Source organism: Astyanax mexicanus, chromosome 11 (genome assembly GCF_023375975.1).
Source record: "Astyanax mexicanus isolate ESR-SI-001 chromosome 11, AstMex3_surface, whole genome shotgun sequence".
Lineage (NCBI taxonomy): Eukaryota > Metazoa > Chordata > Actinopteri > Characiformes > Acestrorhamphidae > Astyanax > Astyanax mexicanus.
The window spans coordinates 27131834-27150347 of NC_064418.1; the positions used below are offsets into that span (position 1 = coordinate 27131834).

The 18514-nt window shown below is 37.6% G+C and overlaps 2 protein-coding genes across 8 annotated transcripts in view; one reads left to right on the top strand and one right to left on the bottom strand.

Annotated features, from left to right (window-relative positions):
* The window catches only part of myo1b (myosin IB), a 113591-nt gene extending 101547 nt beyond the window's left edge, over positions 1-12044 (bottom strand). For 5 of the 6 annotated variants that reach the window (XM_022668582.2, XM_022668580.2, XM_049484737.1 and 2 more), the window contains exon 1: positions 11834-12044. The gene's annotated coding sequence lies outside the window, so the exon portion shown is untranslated. Of the gene's footprint in view, positions 1-5991; positions 6087-11833 lie in introns of those variants that run through there. The other variant, XM_049484736.1, reaches the window with a different exon arrangement.
* A 1616-nt stretch (positions 12045-13660) lies between these two features.
* c11h3orf38 (chromosome 11 C3orf38 homolog) lies at positions 13661-18104 on the top strand. Of its 2 annotated transcripts, XM_049485237.1 has the most exons (4): positions 13661-13754; positions 14320-14552; positions 15925-16097; positions 16368-18104. In XM_049485237.1, the coding sequence occupies exons 2-4, from the start codon at positions 14426-14428 to the stop codon at positions 16929-16931; spliced, it is 864 nt and encodes a 287-aa protein (XP_049341194.1). In that variant the 5' UTR covers positions 13661-13754; positions 14320-14425; the 3' UTR covers positions 16932-18104. The 2 variants fall into 2 exon arrangements, with proteins under 2 accessions (XP_049341194.1, XP_007251734.3); XM_007251672.4 differs by lacking the exon at positions 13661-13754 and having other exon boundaries at positions 14271-14552.
* Positions 18105-18514: the final 410 nt, after the last annotated feature.

Here is an 18514-nt window from a genome sequence, read left to right on the forward strand (position 1 = left end):
ACAACTAGTGGCACAATCAAAAATGAACCAGTAGTGTAAACAGTGTAAAATAAGGCTGCACAATATATTGTTTTAGTCAATATATATATATATATATATATATATATATATATATATATATATATATATATATATATATATATATATATATATATATATATATATATATATATATTGATCTTTTTTTGCTGTTTGATGAAGAAAGATTCACAATGTTCTAATTTTACATGAAAATATTTACCAGATTACTGATGTGGTATCGATCCAATACCATTTATGTTACTGTAGCCATTTATGCACAGACTGCATTATTAATATCATAACATGTTGAACTATTGATTTCTGGCAAAATACAATCTTGCAGCCCAAGATTAAACCAGTGATTTTTTTTAATGACAAAAACAATATGTTTCGTCAGAATTTACCCTGCAAAAGTGCTTCCTGAATCTGGATAATAGCACAGAAATAAATCACAATAAATCACAGCAAAAAGCTTTGATGGGTCTCTGCCGATAACATAAGGCAAGCCCTTCTGTGCATGCATGATGTCAAATCTGTCTGAGAGGGGCATCTGACAACAAAACTCACATGGACTTGGAACACGTCTGTGAACGTAGGGGGGATTAGCAGATAGCATCAGCAGGGAGCCTGCTAAGAACGGGTGTAGGGCTTAGGATTTGGGGGGCTGGGCACTGGCACTGACACAACTGCCTCACACTGCAAACAGCTGCAGCTGCCAAGGTGCTGAAGCACCATGAACAACTTGTTATCAGCATCCCAGATTACTCTTGCACAAATGTGCCTTATCTTAATCTGCTCAACACACAGAGACAAGAGTTGAGCGCAGGGTCAGTCAAAGGGCTTTACTTTTCACAAGAAAACTATCACCACCGAGATTCCATTAACACGTTCCTCAACACCACGGTTTGTGCCTGAGACTTCTCACCCAGTCAGCACATCCTGTAAATTATGCAAAAAGTGGATAATCAATACGCTACTTTGTTCCCCCAGTACACTTTTAACTGTAGCTCCTTATCAGTTGTTAATGATTGATGAATGAAAAGCCGTGTTCCTTCTGACAGCTAGTCTACTGCAGCGTGTTTAAACAACCTGTAAAAACGGCTGTCTAATATCTGTCTGCTGCTTCACCCATGGCAATAACTGTAGCTTAGCAGCCAGGAGAACAGATACAATAAACAGTTCAGCCCACTTCAAGGTAACCACAAATGCTTTAAATACTCAGAATTAATGGCCAAAGGAAATGGGGCATCTTAGTACCAAATATTGAACCCTGCAACACTGGAACAGAAGGTTAATGCATTATTATATTTTTAAGGATGCATTGACATCTGCAAAAAACTCAATAATTTGAAAGGAATACAAGTGAATTCTCGAAAATATAGTATAGATTTTTAATTAATAGTTTGCATAAAGATTACATAAAGATTGGCAGCAAACAGTGGTCCATTTTCTGTTGTGTTTAAACACTGAATGTTTTTTTAGTGTCCTTTGTCGTCAGATCCCACTGTTCTGATCGAAATAACTAAACTTTTTTTTCTCAGATGTTATGCATTGGTTGTGTATAGCTATCCTGAAAAAAATCCACCATATATTGCTTATATCTTGCCTAAAAGTATCACAATGTGTTGCCATTTATTGTATTTTAACCCCTGTTTTGTGATACATACTATAACAGCAGGTTCTTGCTAAGTGTACATTACAGAGAGTGCAAGCCAGCAGGGAGATAAAAAAAAATGCAGGTTTAAGTTCATTTTTGTACACTTTACTCACATTAATACACTTTACTCAGAAAATGGTATTACATTATGTTGGATGTTAAAGGATTAAGTGTTAAATTTGAAAAGCAAGTAATTTATGATATGGTGAAATAAATGAAAATCTATAAAAATAAAGGAGGAGGGGGTGGTATTCAGCAAAATGTTGAATTTAATTTCGTTTTTTTTGTTTTAGACAAAAAGTTTCATTTTGGCGAATCTATAACATTTTAAAATCACATGCACAACAAAGGGAAAACAAAAATCTCTATCCAGATTCCCTACGAGTGAACTGGACCCCTGGCTGTAGAGAACATCAGTCTAGTAAAGAAAACATTTGCATGGATTACTTTCTCTAGCTCTTAGCAACTGTTGTCCAGAAGTGAGGTACTGATGAACTGCACATTTTTTTCTCCCTAGTTCCTCTCCTGTTGCCCTGCTAGACTAGTCTGTATGAGCGTGTTAAATCTGCGACCGAAAAATCAAAGATGCATCCCTAAATTCATCCCTCATTTATACAGGAAAGCAGTCATATCTCTTTCCACAGATGATGTAAAGAGCAGGGAAATAGTGGGACTGCTTCACTTCAATTGTTTTTTTTTTCCCCTACGCAGGTGTTTTATCATATTGACTGATGACGTTTCAATGTTTTGTCTGTCTTTGTCATGATGCTTGATTTGCACATTGTCTCCATCAAAACAATAAGCATTTGACTAAGACTGCAGGCATATTTTGCATTATTGTGGAGTTCATAACCTAGGAGTAGACTGCAGTAGACCTTGTGTGAATTTTTTTTTATATATTACTATAACTACACTGACATGCCAAATGCCATGGGACAGAACTAGTACTGTGACCCATGACTTTTGCCAGGCCCATGAAAGTTAAATAATGCTGCACTGATCTGCATTGTCTGTTTGGATGGACAGTTCATGATCATTAATACTCACTGTGCTGTCCACTGTGGATGGTAATGCTTTCGATGATGCATTTGTGGTACACGTGCCTTTATGGATTGATAAATGACAGATACCTGCACAATTCAGCCCTCTAATCCACATGAAACTCACTATCAAGCCTCACTCAAAGCCACGAGCACTGTGGCCAACATCACTCACAAGATAACACCTCACACCTTGTATTGGAGTGGGAATTCCAAAAAGTCCTCTCTTGAGGTAATACTTCATGACCAATTTACATACTGCTATCCCATGACTTATGGCATCTCTGTAAATGACAGCATTATTTATTATTGAAGCAAATTGATATTGGAAGTAACTCTGTCTGCACTACTTCAATTGGACAACACAGGCCAGTCATTGTTTATTTTAAAGTTATACTTTTATTTTTATTTTATATTTTAAAAAATATGTTTATTACTTTTGTCTATTTTTAATTATTTATAAATCAACAACTTTAGGGTAAACTAGATTGACAGTATCAGTCCCATCGGTCCCATAACTAAACACTTTTTGACGCTGCTTCTGTAGCCTAGTAGCCCAGATTCTGTTGGCACTGGAAGGCACGCAGTGAAGTAACTGCACTACAGAACACACGTGCCTTGGCTATCAAATCCATTAAGGGAAGAGTAGGTGAAATCTAAGGATAAAGAAGCGAGAGAGAGAGATTACCCTGCTTTGCCAGGAAAGTGGAGTAGCATAGAATAGGCATCTCTGGAACTGCTGGTAATGCTAATGAAAATTGCAGTGTTTTTTTAATATCTATTTTTAAAGGAAAAAAGAGACAATATGTTGTCTATTACACTGAGCATTAAAACAGCTAAAAAGCTTTTGAATAGGGCTTCCCAATTCCAGGCTAACAGGATCCCATACAATGTTTGGGCTGTCCTATATCTCTACTTTCAGAGATACTATAGAATAACAACTTTTTTATATCTCCATAAAGATACATTTTTGTAAAATATGCTCTACTATTTTTTTTTTTTTTTTTTTTTTTTTTACACGTTTTGCTGATTTCAGATTTTGCTCCCTGGTGTCAAAAGTTTGGTCCAGCCTGATTGTCCTTCACCCTTGCCTTCCATATATGGCAGGATTTGCCAGGGTCTTGATGTTCCAAGAGTATTGTTTTCTATCAAACTGTTACATTTTTAGCGCCGAGTGGTCTAGCGGTCTAAGCGCTGCCACTATGAGCGGGAGCTCATGCAGCTTTGCTATCAAGCTGCCGGCGCTCAGAGGGAGCACAATTAGCCCTGCTCCCTCCGGGTGGGTAGATGGCGCTCTCTCCCCACACCACTCCTAGGGTGATGTCTGCAGCACAGGGCGTCTGTGAGCTTTCCTCCAAGCGTGCTGGCTGCTCGGCAATGCTGCATCAGCAGCAGCTCGAAAAGAAGCGGTGGCTGACTTCACAGGTATCGGAGGAGGCATGTGTTAGTCTTTACCCTCCTGGTGTGTTGGGGCATTACTAGTAATAGGCGGAGTCCTAATGAGTGGGTTGGGTAATTGGCCGTGTAAATTTTAAATAAAATTATATATGTAAAAAAGAAACTTTGTCCAAATTTTTGTCCAAAATCGAATTTCTTTTCAAGCTTGCCTCTACAGACTTTAGGTACTAATGGTTCTATATGGAGCCAGTTTGGTTCTTCATTGGCATTGTTGTCATTGTAGAACCATTAAATATGTAGATAAAAAAATAAAAAGAGCACTACTAGCCTTGCTTTTTATGGGTTTATGGCATTTTCTTCTTACATCACTCCCAACACAGGTATCACACAGGAGTCAATGGCTAGCTTCAGAAAGTCATGTACTGGGATTACAAATGTGATGGAGTGTGATGGAGTAAAGAAAACACAAAACTCTGCAAAGTTTTACTAAAAACATAGACTTTCTATGATTTAGCGATACCTATGTAAGGAAATACACAATTACACATTATGATCACATGTGATTGCTTTACATTTTTCATACTCTTCAGAAACGTATTACATTACCCCAACTACTGCAAACCTTTCTCTTTCATAACGAGCTGTGCAACCGTTAGTGCTAAGTCACAAACTTGGCTCACAGAACACAGAAATCTGTATGTAAGTGCCACATGCACTATAGCCACGTTTAAAAGGATTTACTGTACATGATTTGTCATACGCCTTGCCTCAGGTCAGGTCTGACTGGTTATAATTGGATGTAGCAGCAATGGATTAAATAACTCAGGCTCATTGTTGAAATCAGTCCTCTTACTCACGGTGGACAGTTACTGACATAAATCCGTCAGATTAGACCAGCTATTAAAAAAAAAATAAATAAATAAAACAAATAAAAATCCCCATGTGAAAAGTGCATTGGAGGTCTAGCTCTGGGCTTCACACACACACCTTTCACATCTTCATTGGCTCATGTCCAAAACTCTGCAGCTGCCCTTAATTTCCTAAGAGCAACAAGAATAATATATAATTTAGAATTCCTGGAGCTGGTCCATGTGCGATTTTCCACTTACGGCCTAGGTAAAAGGGAAAAGTCCCCCTTTCTCACCCTTGAGCAAAAACTCTCCCCTTTTTTTACTCTCAAACTTGCACTCTTGCACACACACACACACACACACACACTTTTTTAATGTGCACGGCATGTTGCAGTATAACCTATATTTAAGTAAGCAGGAACGGCTAAAGAAAATACCATAAAAGAGAGAGAGAGAGAGAGAGAGAGAGAGAGAGAAAGGGAGAGAGAGAAAGGGAGAGAAATTAAAACTTTATAAACTATCATGCCATGTCTTCTACATTAAGATGATGTCATATTTTTCTCTCTCTCTCTCTCTCTCACTTAAAAAAAGAAAAAAAAAAAAGGCTGGCTGGTGCCCTAATCACACGCATGGAAAAAAAATCCTCAGTGAGAGAGCGGGCAATGCCGATGAAGCAAACAAATGATACTGTTGGACTTAATGGAGCTTAATTGAGTGCAAACCCCTGAATGAAGTGCCAGACAGACTGCATCCCAGCTCGCTGGCAATTGTGGTGATTACAAGCGGCTCCAAACGGAGCAGCAGAGCCAGAGATTTAGAAACAGCACAGCAGCCATTGTGGCTATTCGTGAGGGCTCTGGCAGGCTTGCTCAGTGACCTGACACACTGCTCTGTGAGCACGTCCCACTGCCAGGGTAAACTCTCAGGAGACAGTCTTTTCCACTGTCCCACGAGCGCCTGACTCGACAGATTTAAATTCATCTTTCAATCAAATCTCCCAACCCCTCTTTTTTTCAACGCTTACCACCAAATCTGTCTCAAGCAAAGCAGCCCACTTCATCCTGGAGTCCTCCAACATCATTAGCCATGAGTCACTCGCTCGCATGATTTTCATACAGCAGACCAGTTGATTTTCATGCATGGAAAATACATTTTTTAAGACATTAATGAACATGAAAAATCTGTGTCTCTCACAACAACACTGTAAATAGGATTTCATATTTATTCTACCACAAATGCATCTTTAAATAGGGAGCTTTACGAACAGCACTGTCAAACTTTAAAGGGGCTGCCTGAAGATTTAAGATATGAAACTCCTAAATTTTGTAGCTTTTCTGCAACCTAAAATAACCTAAACCTGCAATCCTAACAAACCTTAAGTTCTTTTTTTGGGTGTGTCTGAAAAGAGATATCACCAAGCTGCAGCTGATCCTGATCCTCCAAAGGGTGCGAAGCAACGTGCAAACACATTATAATCTGATTCAGGCAAATACATTACTTAGCAACCACTAAGCAACACCTTAGCAATCACTTTAGCAACCGCCTAATAACCACTTAGCAACACCATAGAAACCATCATAGTGAATGGTGGGACAACATAGAAACCACCAAAGATACCATAGCAACACCTTAGCAACCACCTAGCAGCCTATTAGCAACACCTTAGCAACCACCACGGGCACCGTAGCAACACCTTAGCAACCACTTAAAAACAACACAGCAACCACCACAGATACCATAGCAACACCTTAGCAAACACTTAGAAACCGATTAGCAACACCTTAGCAACCACCACAGACAGCATAGCAACACCACAGCATAAACCTAGCAACCCTTCATTAACACCATAGCAATCACCACATACACCACAGCGAAAGCTTAGCAACCACTGTGCAACCAATTAGCAACACCTTAGCACCCACATACCAAACAATTAGCAACACCTTAGAAACCAATTAGCAACACCTTAGAAACCACCTAGCAACCACTTAGAAACTACATAGCAACCAACATGGATACCATCGCAACACCTTAGCGACCACATAGCAACCAATTGGCAACCCCTTAGCAACCACAACGGACACCAAAGGAACACTTTAGCAACCACCTAGCAACCATTTATCAACACCATAGCAACCACCACCGGCACCCTAGCAACACCATAGCAACCACCATGGGCACAGTAGCAACACCTTAGCAACCATTTAAAACAACATAGCAACCACCACAGATACCATAGCAACACCTTAGCAACCACTTAGAAACTACATAGCAACCAACATGGATACCATAACAACATCTTAGCAACACCCAGGCAACAACCTAGCAACCACTTAGTAACATCATAGCAACCACCACAGTTAGCAACCTAGCAACCAATTTTATCTGCACAACCATTGTGCGTTTCCTTCAGGAAATGCACTTTTCAAGTTTTAGAATCCTGCTGTGTTCCAAAGCCTTGGTTGTAGTCAAGGAAGGGTAAATTCTTCCTCTTTTTTTACCCCTTAGTGTTGAACGAAAACAGAGAATTGTGGGTAACTGAGGGTCAAGAAGGATATATCTGTTGCATCTTTAAAAACCTCAGCTGTACATCTGGTTTGTATACAAAGGGTAAATCGGTTTGATAAATGACACATGATAAATGAAAGTGACTATTGTTTATTATTACAGTGTCATCCCTAGATTATTCTCAGTCCAAATCTTCATGTATATTAATGCTGACTCAGCAGGCAAAGCAGTGTAATTACAAATCCTACTCTTAAGAACTAGATGAGAAATGGGATGTATGCTGTGTGTATGTGATCCTGCTGGGAGATTAAAGCTCAATTTAGGTCCCTATTGTTCACCAGCTCATTTGGTGAGCAGTATTTAAAAGGTGCGCTGGGCTGGACAGCTGGGTCCCCTCATTTGGATCACTCCTTTTACCTGGCATCAGGCCCATGTTTTTAGCGACCCTTAGCTAGCCATGTGTGGCTAGCCAATTACTGATGAATTTCACACCCTGTAGAGCTAATATGACCTGTCTCTCAATGCCCACCTCCCGAGGGTCTCTGGAAAACAGAACTAAAGCGGAGCCTGTCACTTACAGCCCCTTGGAACAGGGCCAGCAGCTTCACTACAAATCAATCTCCATTAAAGCCACAGTGACTTGTGCTGATGCATGGAGTTGATTTACACACACACACACACACAGCGTGGAGTAAACCGGACATCTGCTTTTCCAAGCAATACACTTTATCCATTCACTGATTTAATGTGGTGATAAATATAATCACATTTTTCATTTTTTATAAAAATTAAAAAATGCATGCAGAGCTCAGAAAATGATTCATTGTGTCCTTAAATATGCAAAAGATAAAACACTATCATCTGTGTTGACTGATGATCTAACGATGATCTTAATCTTTTTTTAGCAAAGTGTTGAGAGAATGGTCTTATTATCAACTCTTATTATCAACTACTTACTTTCTCTGTGGGATAAGATCTTTTGGGGCCAATAATCAAGTTGTATTTTTTCTTGTATCACAAGAATAGGTGCAACAAAACCTTATACCTTATATAAATGGCAACTTTATAGGAGAAGGAAAAAAAACTTCTTTAATCTTCAAAAGATTGTAAAAAAGCTGATGTAAAAAAGATTTTATTCCAAGTAATTTTAGAACATTTCTATTGGCTTAATTTATCATATAACTTTGAAAAAGGGAGAAAAACAGCAAATGGACATACAGCTCTGGTAAAAATTAAGAGACCACTTCAGTTTCTGAATCAGTTTCTCTGATTTTGCTATTTAGGTATAGTTTAGAGTAAAATGAACATTGTTGTTTTAATTCTATAAACTACCGGCAACATTCCTCCCAAATTCCAAATAAAAACATTGTCATTTAGAGCATTTATTTGCTGAAAATGAGAAATGGCTGAAATAACAAAAAAGTAGCAGAGCTTTCAGACCTCAAATAATGCAAAGAAAACAAGTTCATATTCATAAACTGTTAACTGAACTTTTAAGAGTTTAGAAATTAATATTTGGTTGAATATCCCTGGTTTTAAAATCACAGTTATCGTGCATCTTGGCATGTTCTCCTCCTCCACCAGTCTTTCACGCTGCTTTTGGTTCACTTTATGCCACTTCTGGTGGCACTCCTCATCCATCTTCCTCTTGATTATATTCCAGAGGTTTTCAATTTGGTAAAATCAAAGAAACTCATCCTTTTTAATTGGTCTCTTTTTTTTCCAGAGCTGTACAAGGCTTCTGCATGATGGCAATGATTAATTAGTGTTACTGTATTAGTGTAGTCATTATATCAGGACAGTTCTCATTCAAAAGAAACCTGTATTGTAGTGCAAATATAATTGGAAACCAAACCACACAGTTGATGCACTTCTAATCTTGTGGATTTTTTTGCCAAATCTTTGTATAACCACTTTACCAACTTTCAGAACACACTGTCTTTAAATAAACATTAAACATCTCTACTATGAACAGCACAGTGTTCTGTTAGGGCTTGCGATCTCTTTCCTCTTTCCTCTTTCCTTTCCTGAGAAGCACTCTACCGTAGGTGCTGAGTGGGTGGACCAATGTTCGGATGCAGAATGAGGATAGTGCTGTGCAACGTGACCAACACAATCACGCACTGTGTCTGATATGTCTTCTACAAGCAGGTTACATCAAATAACACACCTTGCACACCAATTCAGAGAGAATACATCATATATGTTTATATATGTAGACGCACCTTTCTTTCTAACTATGTATTTTCTCAGCGTAGCCCAACAACAGCCGAAAGAAAGAGTATTACAACTGATAAGTGAACAAACCAGGACACAGCATTAACTACTACTACATGTGCACCAACAGAACCACACCAAAACCCATAACCTAGAGCCTTATGTGTGATTAGTTGTTAAAAATATATATATGTTTACACATAATTAGGATTAGGATTCACAAAACAGTGCAAGGAGAGAAAGTCAGCTTCACATATGCACAACTAGGGCTGCACAATATATCGACAGAGCATTGTCATTGCAATGTGTGCAAGCACAATGGTCATATCTATCAGTGGATGTGATGTGTTATATGTAAGGCAAATTAAATCATACATTACATGTCATGCTATAGCTTGCTTGTATTAAAGGGAAAAAATGCATTATTTTTATTTGCTGTGACAAATCTAGCAAACGTAGATTGTACAGCTCTGTAAAAAAAATTAAGAGACCACTTCACTTATATTCTATAAACTACAGACAACATTTCTCCCAAATTCCAAATAAAAATATTGTAATTTAGAGCATTTATTTGCAGAAAATGAGAAATAGAAAAAAAAATCGTATTTATAATGTTTTTAGAGTTTAGAAATCAATATTTGGTGGAATAACCCTGGTTTTTAATCACAGTCTTCATGCATCTTGGCAGTCTTACACACTGCTTTTGGATAACTTTATGCCTCTCTTGGTGCAAAAATTCAAGCAGTTCAGTTTGGTTTGATAGATTCTGATCATCCATCTTCCTCTTGATTATATTTCAGAGGTTTTTAATTTAGCAAAATCAAAGAAACTCATGATTTTTAAGTGGTCTCTTATTTTTGTCCAGAGCTGTACATGCATACTAACGTTTAATTTTTACTAAATCTCAGATAAACAAAAAAATATTATTAGTGCCACAATTATGAATCACTGAAATGAACATGGTGATTGTCTTTTATTTATTTATTAATTTATTTCTAGTATATATTGCAGGAAAAATAAACTTCAATGTCAGATTTTTGCCCCCTAGATTCAGATTCATGCAGCCCTAGGCACAACAGTGTATATTTTGCTAAGGAATAGCCTGCCCTGCAAATAGTTGAATGTACTCATATTTCGATTTACTCCGGGAGTACACAGTTAGTGAAGGCATAATTATTGTCTAAAGGTTTGCTCTTTTGCTTCTGCAGTGCCGTTAGAGGACTAATAAAGTGAAGTATAAAAAAGAAGCGAAAAATGGAAATTGCAAATGATAAAATATAATAACTAGAAATTATAATACAGTGCTAAAACAAGTATTTTTTAACCTGAAGTAGCCTCATAAATCAAATCCAAAGTAAATAAAAAACAACTTGACTGAGGAAAATAATAAATCACATAACTTCATAGCTATTCCTATAGCATACATAACAATCAGTGTTAGAGTAAACAACCTTTTAGTAAACAGTATAAAAAAACAGTAAGTTCTTTAAAAAACAAAAGAATTCATATAAGCTAACACCTTCTAAATATAAAAAAGTGATAAACTAAACTGATATGCTCAAAAAAAAACTTTTCTTATCTATCTTTAAGATCTTAACACTATCAGCTCTTTTTGTTAGCAGATCAGCATGTGGCCACAAATAAAGCAGAGTATCCAGAGCAGCACTCAGCCTTAAGTTTTTAAAGTCTCCTCCTCCCACTTCAGAAGAAAAAGAGCAGTAGGGGCTCTTTGTTTCAGACACATCTGGCATGCCTCACTCTGCAGCATAACCAACATCTATTCCACAAACTACACAAATACTGACAAAAAAAGGGCAAAATGTGAGGCAACAATGTTGCATTTCAGCAGAAAAACAGTTGAATTAACATTTTCTTGCTCTAAAACTGAATGAAAAAATTCTAATGAAGCCCACAGCGTGCAGCCTCTCTTTTTCTCAATGAATGAATGAACTGTTTTACTTTATTAAACCAACGGTTTTCTTTTTTTAGACCACCCTGTCTCCCCTACCCCCCAGACTGCATCCTAAACAAGCTCGAGCTCTTCTTTCTAAAACAAACTTTAAATAAGTTAAAATCAAACTGTTCAGTCGCAGGGCTGGAAACTTTCAGCAGCAGTAAGTATGAATGAAAACACAACTTGCCTCGTATTCAGAATGAATTTTCTTCACTCCACTCCTAGCAGGACATCCAGTATCCAGTTAAAAGTTTAGAAATGTGAACTGGTTGTTGTCTCTCTGCTCCAGTTTCTGCTGTTCTCTCGTGTTTGTCCTCTCAGAGTGAGGACTCGTCTCTCTCCAGCAGCTCTCAGTGCGGTCAGGACTCCGGGTCCACAGGCTCGGGGAGTGGCTCTAGATCCGAGAGGCACCCATCCCACAGTGCTAATCACCTTCCCCGGGTTAAAAACGCCCATCTTCACCAAACTCACAGCCCACAAAACTGTCAGCTGCCGCTGCGCTCAGAGCCAGCGATTCCCCCTACAACAGCTCTCCCCAGTGTCCGCCTGCTGAAAATACAACCAGGGCTCCTCTTATTAAAAAAAAAGAATAATTTGAATTTAATTTTTAGAGAAAAAAAAAAAAATTAACCTTGCCTAATAGATATTGAATCATTAAGGCAGTTTAAGAACAGATCTTAAGTTCTTTTTTAAAAATACATTAGGTCACTCCGAGTTGTATATGCACGCTGCATGTGAAACTGTTCCTCTAAAATGGACAGAAAAACGAGTAAATCAGGAAAAGCCTCTGGACTGAGGTCAATCTGTCTCTGAAACACAAACAACACATATACAATTATTGAATGCAATTTAAATCCACATAAAAGTTATGTGCAAGAATATAAACCAATTCTTTGGAATCAATACATTTTGTATTGGGCATCTGGAAATATGCAGAACAGGCAATTTATTCTTCTTTAATCTTCTCAAATGCCAAGTTCAGAGGCTCATTATAAAAAAAAACTGTACAGTAATATTTTTTGTTATTTAGGCTATTAACAGTTTAATAGGTATATTTTCATAATGTGGTGTCTGATTCAACAGACTATTTGAGAATCTGGATTTAGGGCATCTGGAAACATGCAGAACAGGCAATTTATTCTTCTTTAATCTTCTCAAATACCAAGTTCACAGGGTCATAATAAAAAAACTGTACAGTAATATTTTTAGCTCTTTGGGCTCATCACAGTGTAATAGGTATGTTTTCATGATTTTGTGTCAAATTTAACAGACTACTTGAGAATCTGGATTTAGGGCATCTGGAAATATGCAGAACAGGCAATTTATTCTTCTTTAATCTTCTCAAATGCCAAGTTCACAGGGTCATAATAAAAAAAACTGTACAGTAATATGTTTTGTTATTTAGGCTATTCACAGTTTAATAGGTATATTTTCATAATGTGGTGTTGATTTCAACAGACTATTTGACAATCTGGAATTAGGGTAACTGGAAATATGCAGAACAGGCAATTTATTCTACTGACATATTCTGAAATGCCAAGTTCAGAGGGTCATAATAATAAAATGTACAGTAATCTTTGTAGTTATTAAAGATTTTCACAGTTTAATATGTAAATTTTCATAATTTGTGTCAAATTTAACAGACTATTTGAATATGTGGATTTAGGGCATCTAGAAATATGCAGAACAGGCAATTTATTCTCCTTTAATCTTCTCAAATGCCAAGTTCAGAGGCTCATAATAAAAAAACTGTACATTAAATGTTAAGTTCTTTAGGCTATTCACAGTATACTAGTTATATTTTCATAATGTGGTGTCAAATTCAACAGACTATTTGATATACCCAGAACAGGCAATGTATTCTCAGTGTAAAATGCCCTAAATGCCAAACTCGTTTTGCTCGGCTCAACCCTGCTCTCTACTGGCGAATAATTGGTACTTCGACTTTTTAAGGTGGACCGGAAAATCCGAATAAGACACTGGCGAATAAGACGCCAACTTCAGCCTCGTGAAATGAATCGCTAGTTTCTATTATCCAAAGCTAACTTAGCTCTACATTACGAGGAAGTTCCCAGAAGTCTTTAAAAAAGGAGTGTTAGGAATGGCAGGTTTGTTTTTTTATTCATTTATCATTTATTTACATATTTATTGTTTGTTTAGAACCTGTTCTGTCTCCCACAATAATATATTAAAATTAGAACACCGTAACGGTGTTCTCTCCAGTTTTGCTACCCATCGAAATGTGCTTCTCACCACCAGTGCGCATGCGCGGAACCAAATTTATTTTATGTTTCTGTGTTCTATGGTAGTTCTACTGAATTTTACTTTACTGCATTCACCAAACTGAACCCCTCTGTCATTATGTCATTATTAGTCTGAGTGTTACATCTGTGTACATGGCAGTTAATAATAATAATAAAAGCAAGAATACGTGTGCATGAAAAATACAAAAAATATGAGTTATTTTCACGCCTATTCCCTTTTAACTGTACACCGATAGAATCATCAAGGCTTTCCAAATAACCTACAAAGAGCATTTTTAAATACAGTACTTTTTCTGGCATTTGCACGTTTAAAAATACCCTAGAGTAGCACGATTTGACAGGGTTGCCCAAGTCAAGAGCGCAACAGCATTAGGACTTTTGTTATGAAGAGTCTCTCTTCCGCCTTCAGGCAGGGAGCGCCTGTCTGTCCCGCCGAGAAGGCACAGTTTCATTTCTTCTACTGGAGGAACAGTTTGGACTTTAGTTTCGATGTTATATGTTATATTAATGTGAAGATGGCAGCGATGTCAGAGAAGGAGAAGAGCGGCTGCAGGAGACTGCTGGAACTGCTGTCAGCCGAGGACCTAATGGCACTAAAGGACACCGTTACCAACCGGCTGATCAGTGTGGAGAGTACGAGGGGTGAGGCTGGTCTAGTAGTTTCTGACTGAAGAGCTAGTTTACTAGCTTTAAACCTGCTCAAAGAACAGTGTGAACACCTCAAGCTGCTTAACCCATATTTATATTTTGACTATTGAGCATAGGCTATGGTTTTGTTTAGGTTTTATGGTCAGTCTGACCAAGCTGAATGACCAGCATGGCCAAGCATGACCACAATCAAATGCAACGTATTTTTGCTGGATAAAAACTGCTAACAGCTAGCTTACCTGTAAAAAAATATGTTTTCTTAGACCATCTGGATCCAGATAAAAGCTGTTCTTAAACTGCCTTTTTAAACATAAAACTAAACAGTCATGTAGATAGACATTTGGTTTAACAAGTGAAGAAAATAAAGGAAATCCTTCTTGCACATATTCCAGAAATCCCAGCCCGCCTATGTTGGTTGATTTACCCTAATGTGGGATTACTAAGCTTTAGGCTATTTAGTGCAGGCCTTCCTAAAAAGTCAGTAAAACTATAGGTTATTGCAACATGTGATCAATATTACAAGATCCTAAATGTCTTATAAACCCTGTCCGGATGGTAGTTGTTTCTCAGGGGTCTTGGGGTCATTTTTTTCTTTTAATGGTCATTTTCCTTGCGTATATTAAAATAGCTATTTCTCCGCTGCTACGCACTGTAATTACACTTTGGCCGCTCGTTTCCACGGAGATCCACGCAAACACAACAGCGAGTGGAAATGGAGGAGCTACTGAACGCGATGTCGCATGACCAAGAAAGCCAAATAACCCACTGGTCCTCCTGTTTTTTTAATTGAAGTCCAGACGCAAGAGTTTTTATCACTGAGTAGAAGCGTTAAATATTTTTAACAGACGTCCCCCTGAGAAAATAATCTCGTCTGTGCATAATGATAGGGCTTTAGATTAGAGTGTAGCAATCTTTAAATAGGCAGCACCCCCAAAGTCGTACATTAGGCTTTACACACAATCAACCTTAACATTATACATACATCTACTCGTTATTCATCTCATCAGCTCAACTTACCACAAGAAAGCACTTTGTAGTTCCATAACTATATACTGTAGTACGTTTCTTACTCTGCACACTTTGTTCTCTCTGTTTTATGCCACCCTTTAATGAATAGGACCCCAAAGGACCACCACAGAACCGGTACTATTTGGGTGGTGGGTCATTCTTACCGCTGCATTGACACTGAAATGGTGGTGTGTTTTTAGTGTGTGTTGTAATGGTATAAGGAATTCATACACAGCAATACTGCTGGTGTTTTTAAACACCTCAGTGACACTAACAGTGTGCTAGTGTGTTAGTTTATGCAATGTGGAATGTTTGACATATTATTTTGTTAATCAGTGTATCTGTCCTATGTTAACAGAGGCTGTTGAAGCCATCATTGCTTACTCTCAGAGTGCAGAGGAACTTCTTAAGAGAAGGAAAGTCCACCGTGAGGTTATTTTTCAGTACCTCGCCAAAGAAGGTGTTGCAGTGCCGCCAAACACAGAGAAGCTCCATTTGGTCAGGAGAACTCTTGCGTTATGGTCTGATAAGGTAAGTACACTAATGCTAAAAGATTTCCCCCTTTAGCACTATGTCATTAAAAAGAATGATAACTTATTATCTACAAATAAATTTGGTTTAAATTTGCTTTCAACAGACTCTATATATAGAAAATAAGCCCTCTCAAACATCTTTCAACCAAAATTTCAAATAATTTTAATGAACATTACAAACATCTGGGTGCGGTAGCTCATAGAACGAACTATATGCTGTTTACCTGTTGTCTTATTCTGTTTTGCCTGAATGTGTTTCACCCTATAGGTTGCCCTCTTTCAGGACACTCAGAATAACAGCACTGCATGTTGCCAAGAGGAACCAGATGGTTTGGGAGATCTAACAGCTTTGGGCAAGGAGTTTTGCAGGTGGTTTTACCAACTTTTCAACTCCCTCAATCCTACAGCAGGCCTGCCAGTTCAGGACTGGGGACCCCAGCACTTCTGGGGGGATGCAAAGTTATTTATCCTCTCTTGTACTGGAGAACAAGAACAGGATGAGTACTATGGAGCAGAACTGGTCAGCAGAAGACTTTCCGCTCTCGTGTGGGAAGAGAAGCTAATTTTCTGCCCTAACCTGGAGCAATCAGGTTTAAAGTGCCTATCAACACCTCATGGATTGGTCTTGGTGGCAGTCGCTGGGACCATCCACAGAGAAAACCTGTGCCTTGGAATTTTTGAGCAAGTGTTTGGTTTAATTAGGGATCCGCTGGAGGGAAACCGCTGGAAGATGAAGTATGTACATTTAAAAATAAAGGGACAGGTTGGTGGAAAACAGTTACCAGTGCTGACATATGAATCAGATGATATGCTTCAGCTTTTCACTACATAATGCTGGGAGGACTATACAGACACTGTGTTGGGACATAAAATATGCACTTTATGGGATGCATGATATATGCATATACTTTTTTAAAAAACAGAATTTACCTTTCTTTTCTTTGACTGGTTATAAACATTGTTGCTTTCTTTTAACTCTGTATTTATCAGAGTTTATGAAAGATTTGTCTTATTAGAACAGATTTCAGTGAACTCTAGAATGTATGCTCATGTGCCGGAACATCATTAATGCTTTTTTTAATGCTGTAACGCGTTTCGGAAGTTGGCTAAGTTAATATGTATGAGCTTTCTCTACATTCTTTTAAAAATCTTATTTTATGGAAATTTGTTTTACATATTTGATCTTAAGTTTGTTATTGGCAGTTATGAAAATATACGAAAATTAGTGAATCGACCTCATATTTTAATTGTTTTGGCTTCAGTTCATTGACGATGTATTAAATCATTGTTATGGTTTAAATGCTTTACATATGTGGCTTTAATATTGACTCATTTTTACATTTTCTTTTTTGTGTTAGTTTAAAAAGTTCTAAAAAATAGCTTTAATACCAACATATCAAAAGTCATAGAATAGCAATTTTAAAATAGATCCAGAAGTAGTGTTAACTCAGAGGACAGCCTGGGAACACCCACACCTGTAAAAGTTGTAAGGTTTTATCTTGTGAGTAAGCTTTAATAGCACTGTCCAGCATGCTATGGACAAGACAATGTGCATTGTTGTATTTAATTAGTGATTGATTGTGCGTGCCTGATGAATGGGACATTGCATTTCTGAAGTTTTAACATTTTTGGATTTACAGTTTAGTGAGTACATCATAGAAGGCATTGTAACAAGTGGACAGTGCAGTGGGATGAGACCCTGTCAACTGATGCTAGACCATTATTTGTTTCCTATGTAATGAACAGATAGCAGGCTGAATAGGACAGACAAACCACCAATAAACTACATGTGATTAACTCCAATATACATAGCAGATATATCGTCGCTGTCTAACGAAAAACACTTATCTTCATTTTTGTCGATTTTTAGTTTACTATATAATTTGAACAGACAAACTGTCCCTTACACTGTGCCCGAATTTTCTTGATGAACGGACCAATAGAAACTCTTCAAAATGACCTGAAATAAACTCTTTTTATATTGGCTTCCATTGAAAGTTCACAAGGTTTTTTCTCTTTTCTGTAAAGTTGCTGTTTTGTACATAAGTGTTTTTTATTGGACAGTGACGATATATGACCAGGAACTTTAAAAACAGATGGGATCAGGTCATATACACTAGATGTCGAATAGGACATACCAGGTTGGCATACTCATACGCATATATCTGAACACTCCCTTAACCCTTAAAGACAGTAGCTAACATAACCGCTCCTGCCAGGAAAATAGCCAATAAGCTGTCTTGGCATTAAACCTCTAATACTACTACTTTAGCTGCAGAAATAATGGGACATAATGTATGTAAAGATGTATAAAAAATATATATTTAAAGCCATACCAAATTTAATAGGTAAAAATTTGCATACCATACCGTCAGCTGTGCCTATTAGTCTTTAGAAATTATGTAAAATAACTTT

Excerpts from the sequence above, each read along its gene's own strand:
- c11h3orf38 (XM_007251672.4), top strand. The coding sequence starts at position 14,294 with ATGAAGAGTCTCTCTTCCGCCTTCAGGCAGGGAGCGCCTGTCTGTCCC. Across the intron at positions 14,553-15,924 it reads CAGTGTGGAGAGTACGAGGG|AGGCTGTTGAAGCCATCATT; the intron begins GTGAGGCTGGTC and ends CTATGTTAACAG. Across the intron at positions 16,098-16,367 it reads TTGCGTTATGGTCTGATAAG|GTTGCCCTCTTTCAGGACAC; the intron begins GTAAGTACACTA and ends TTCACCCTATAG.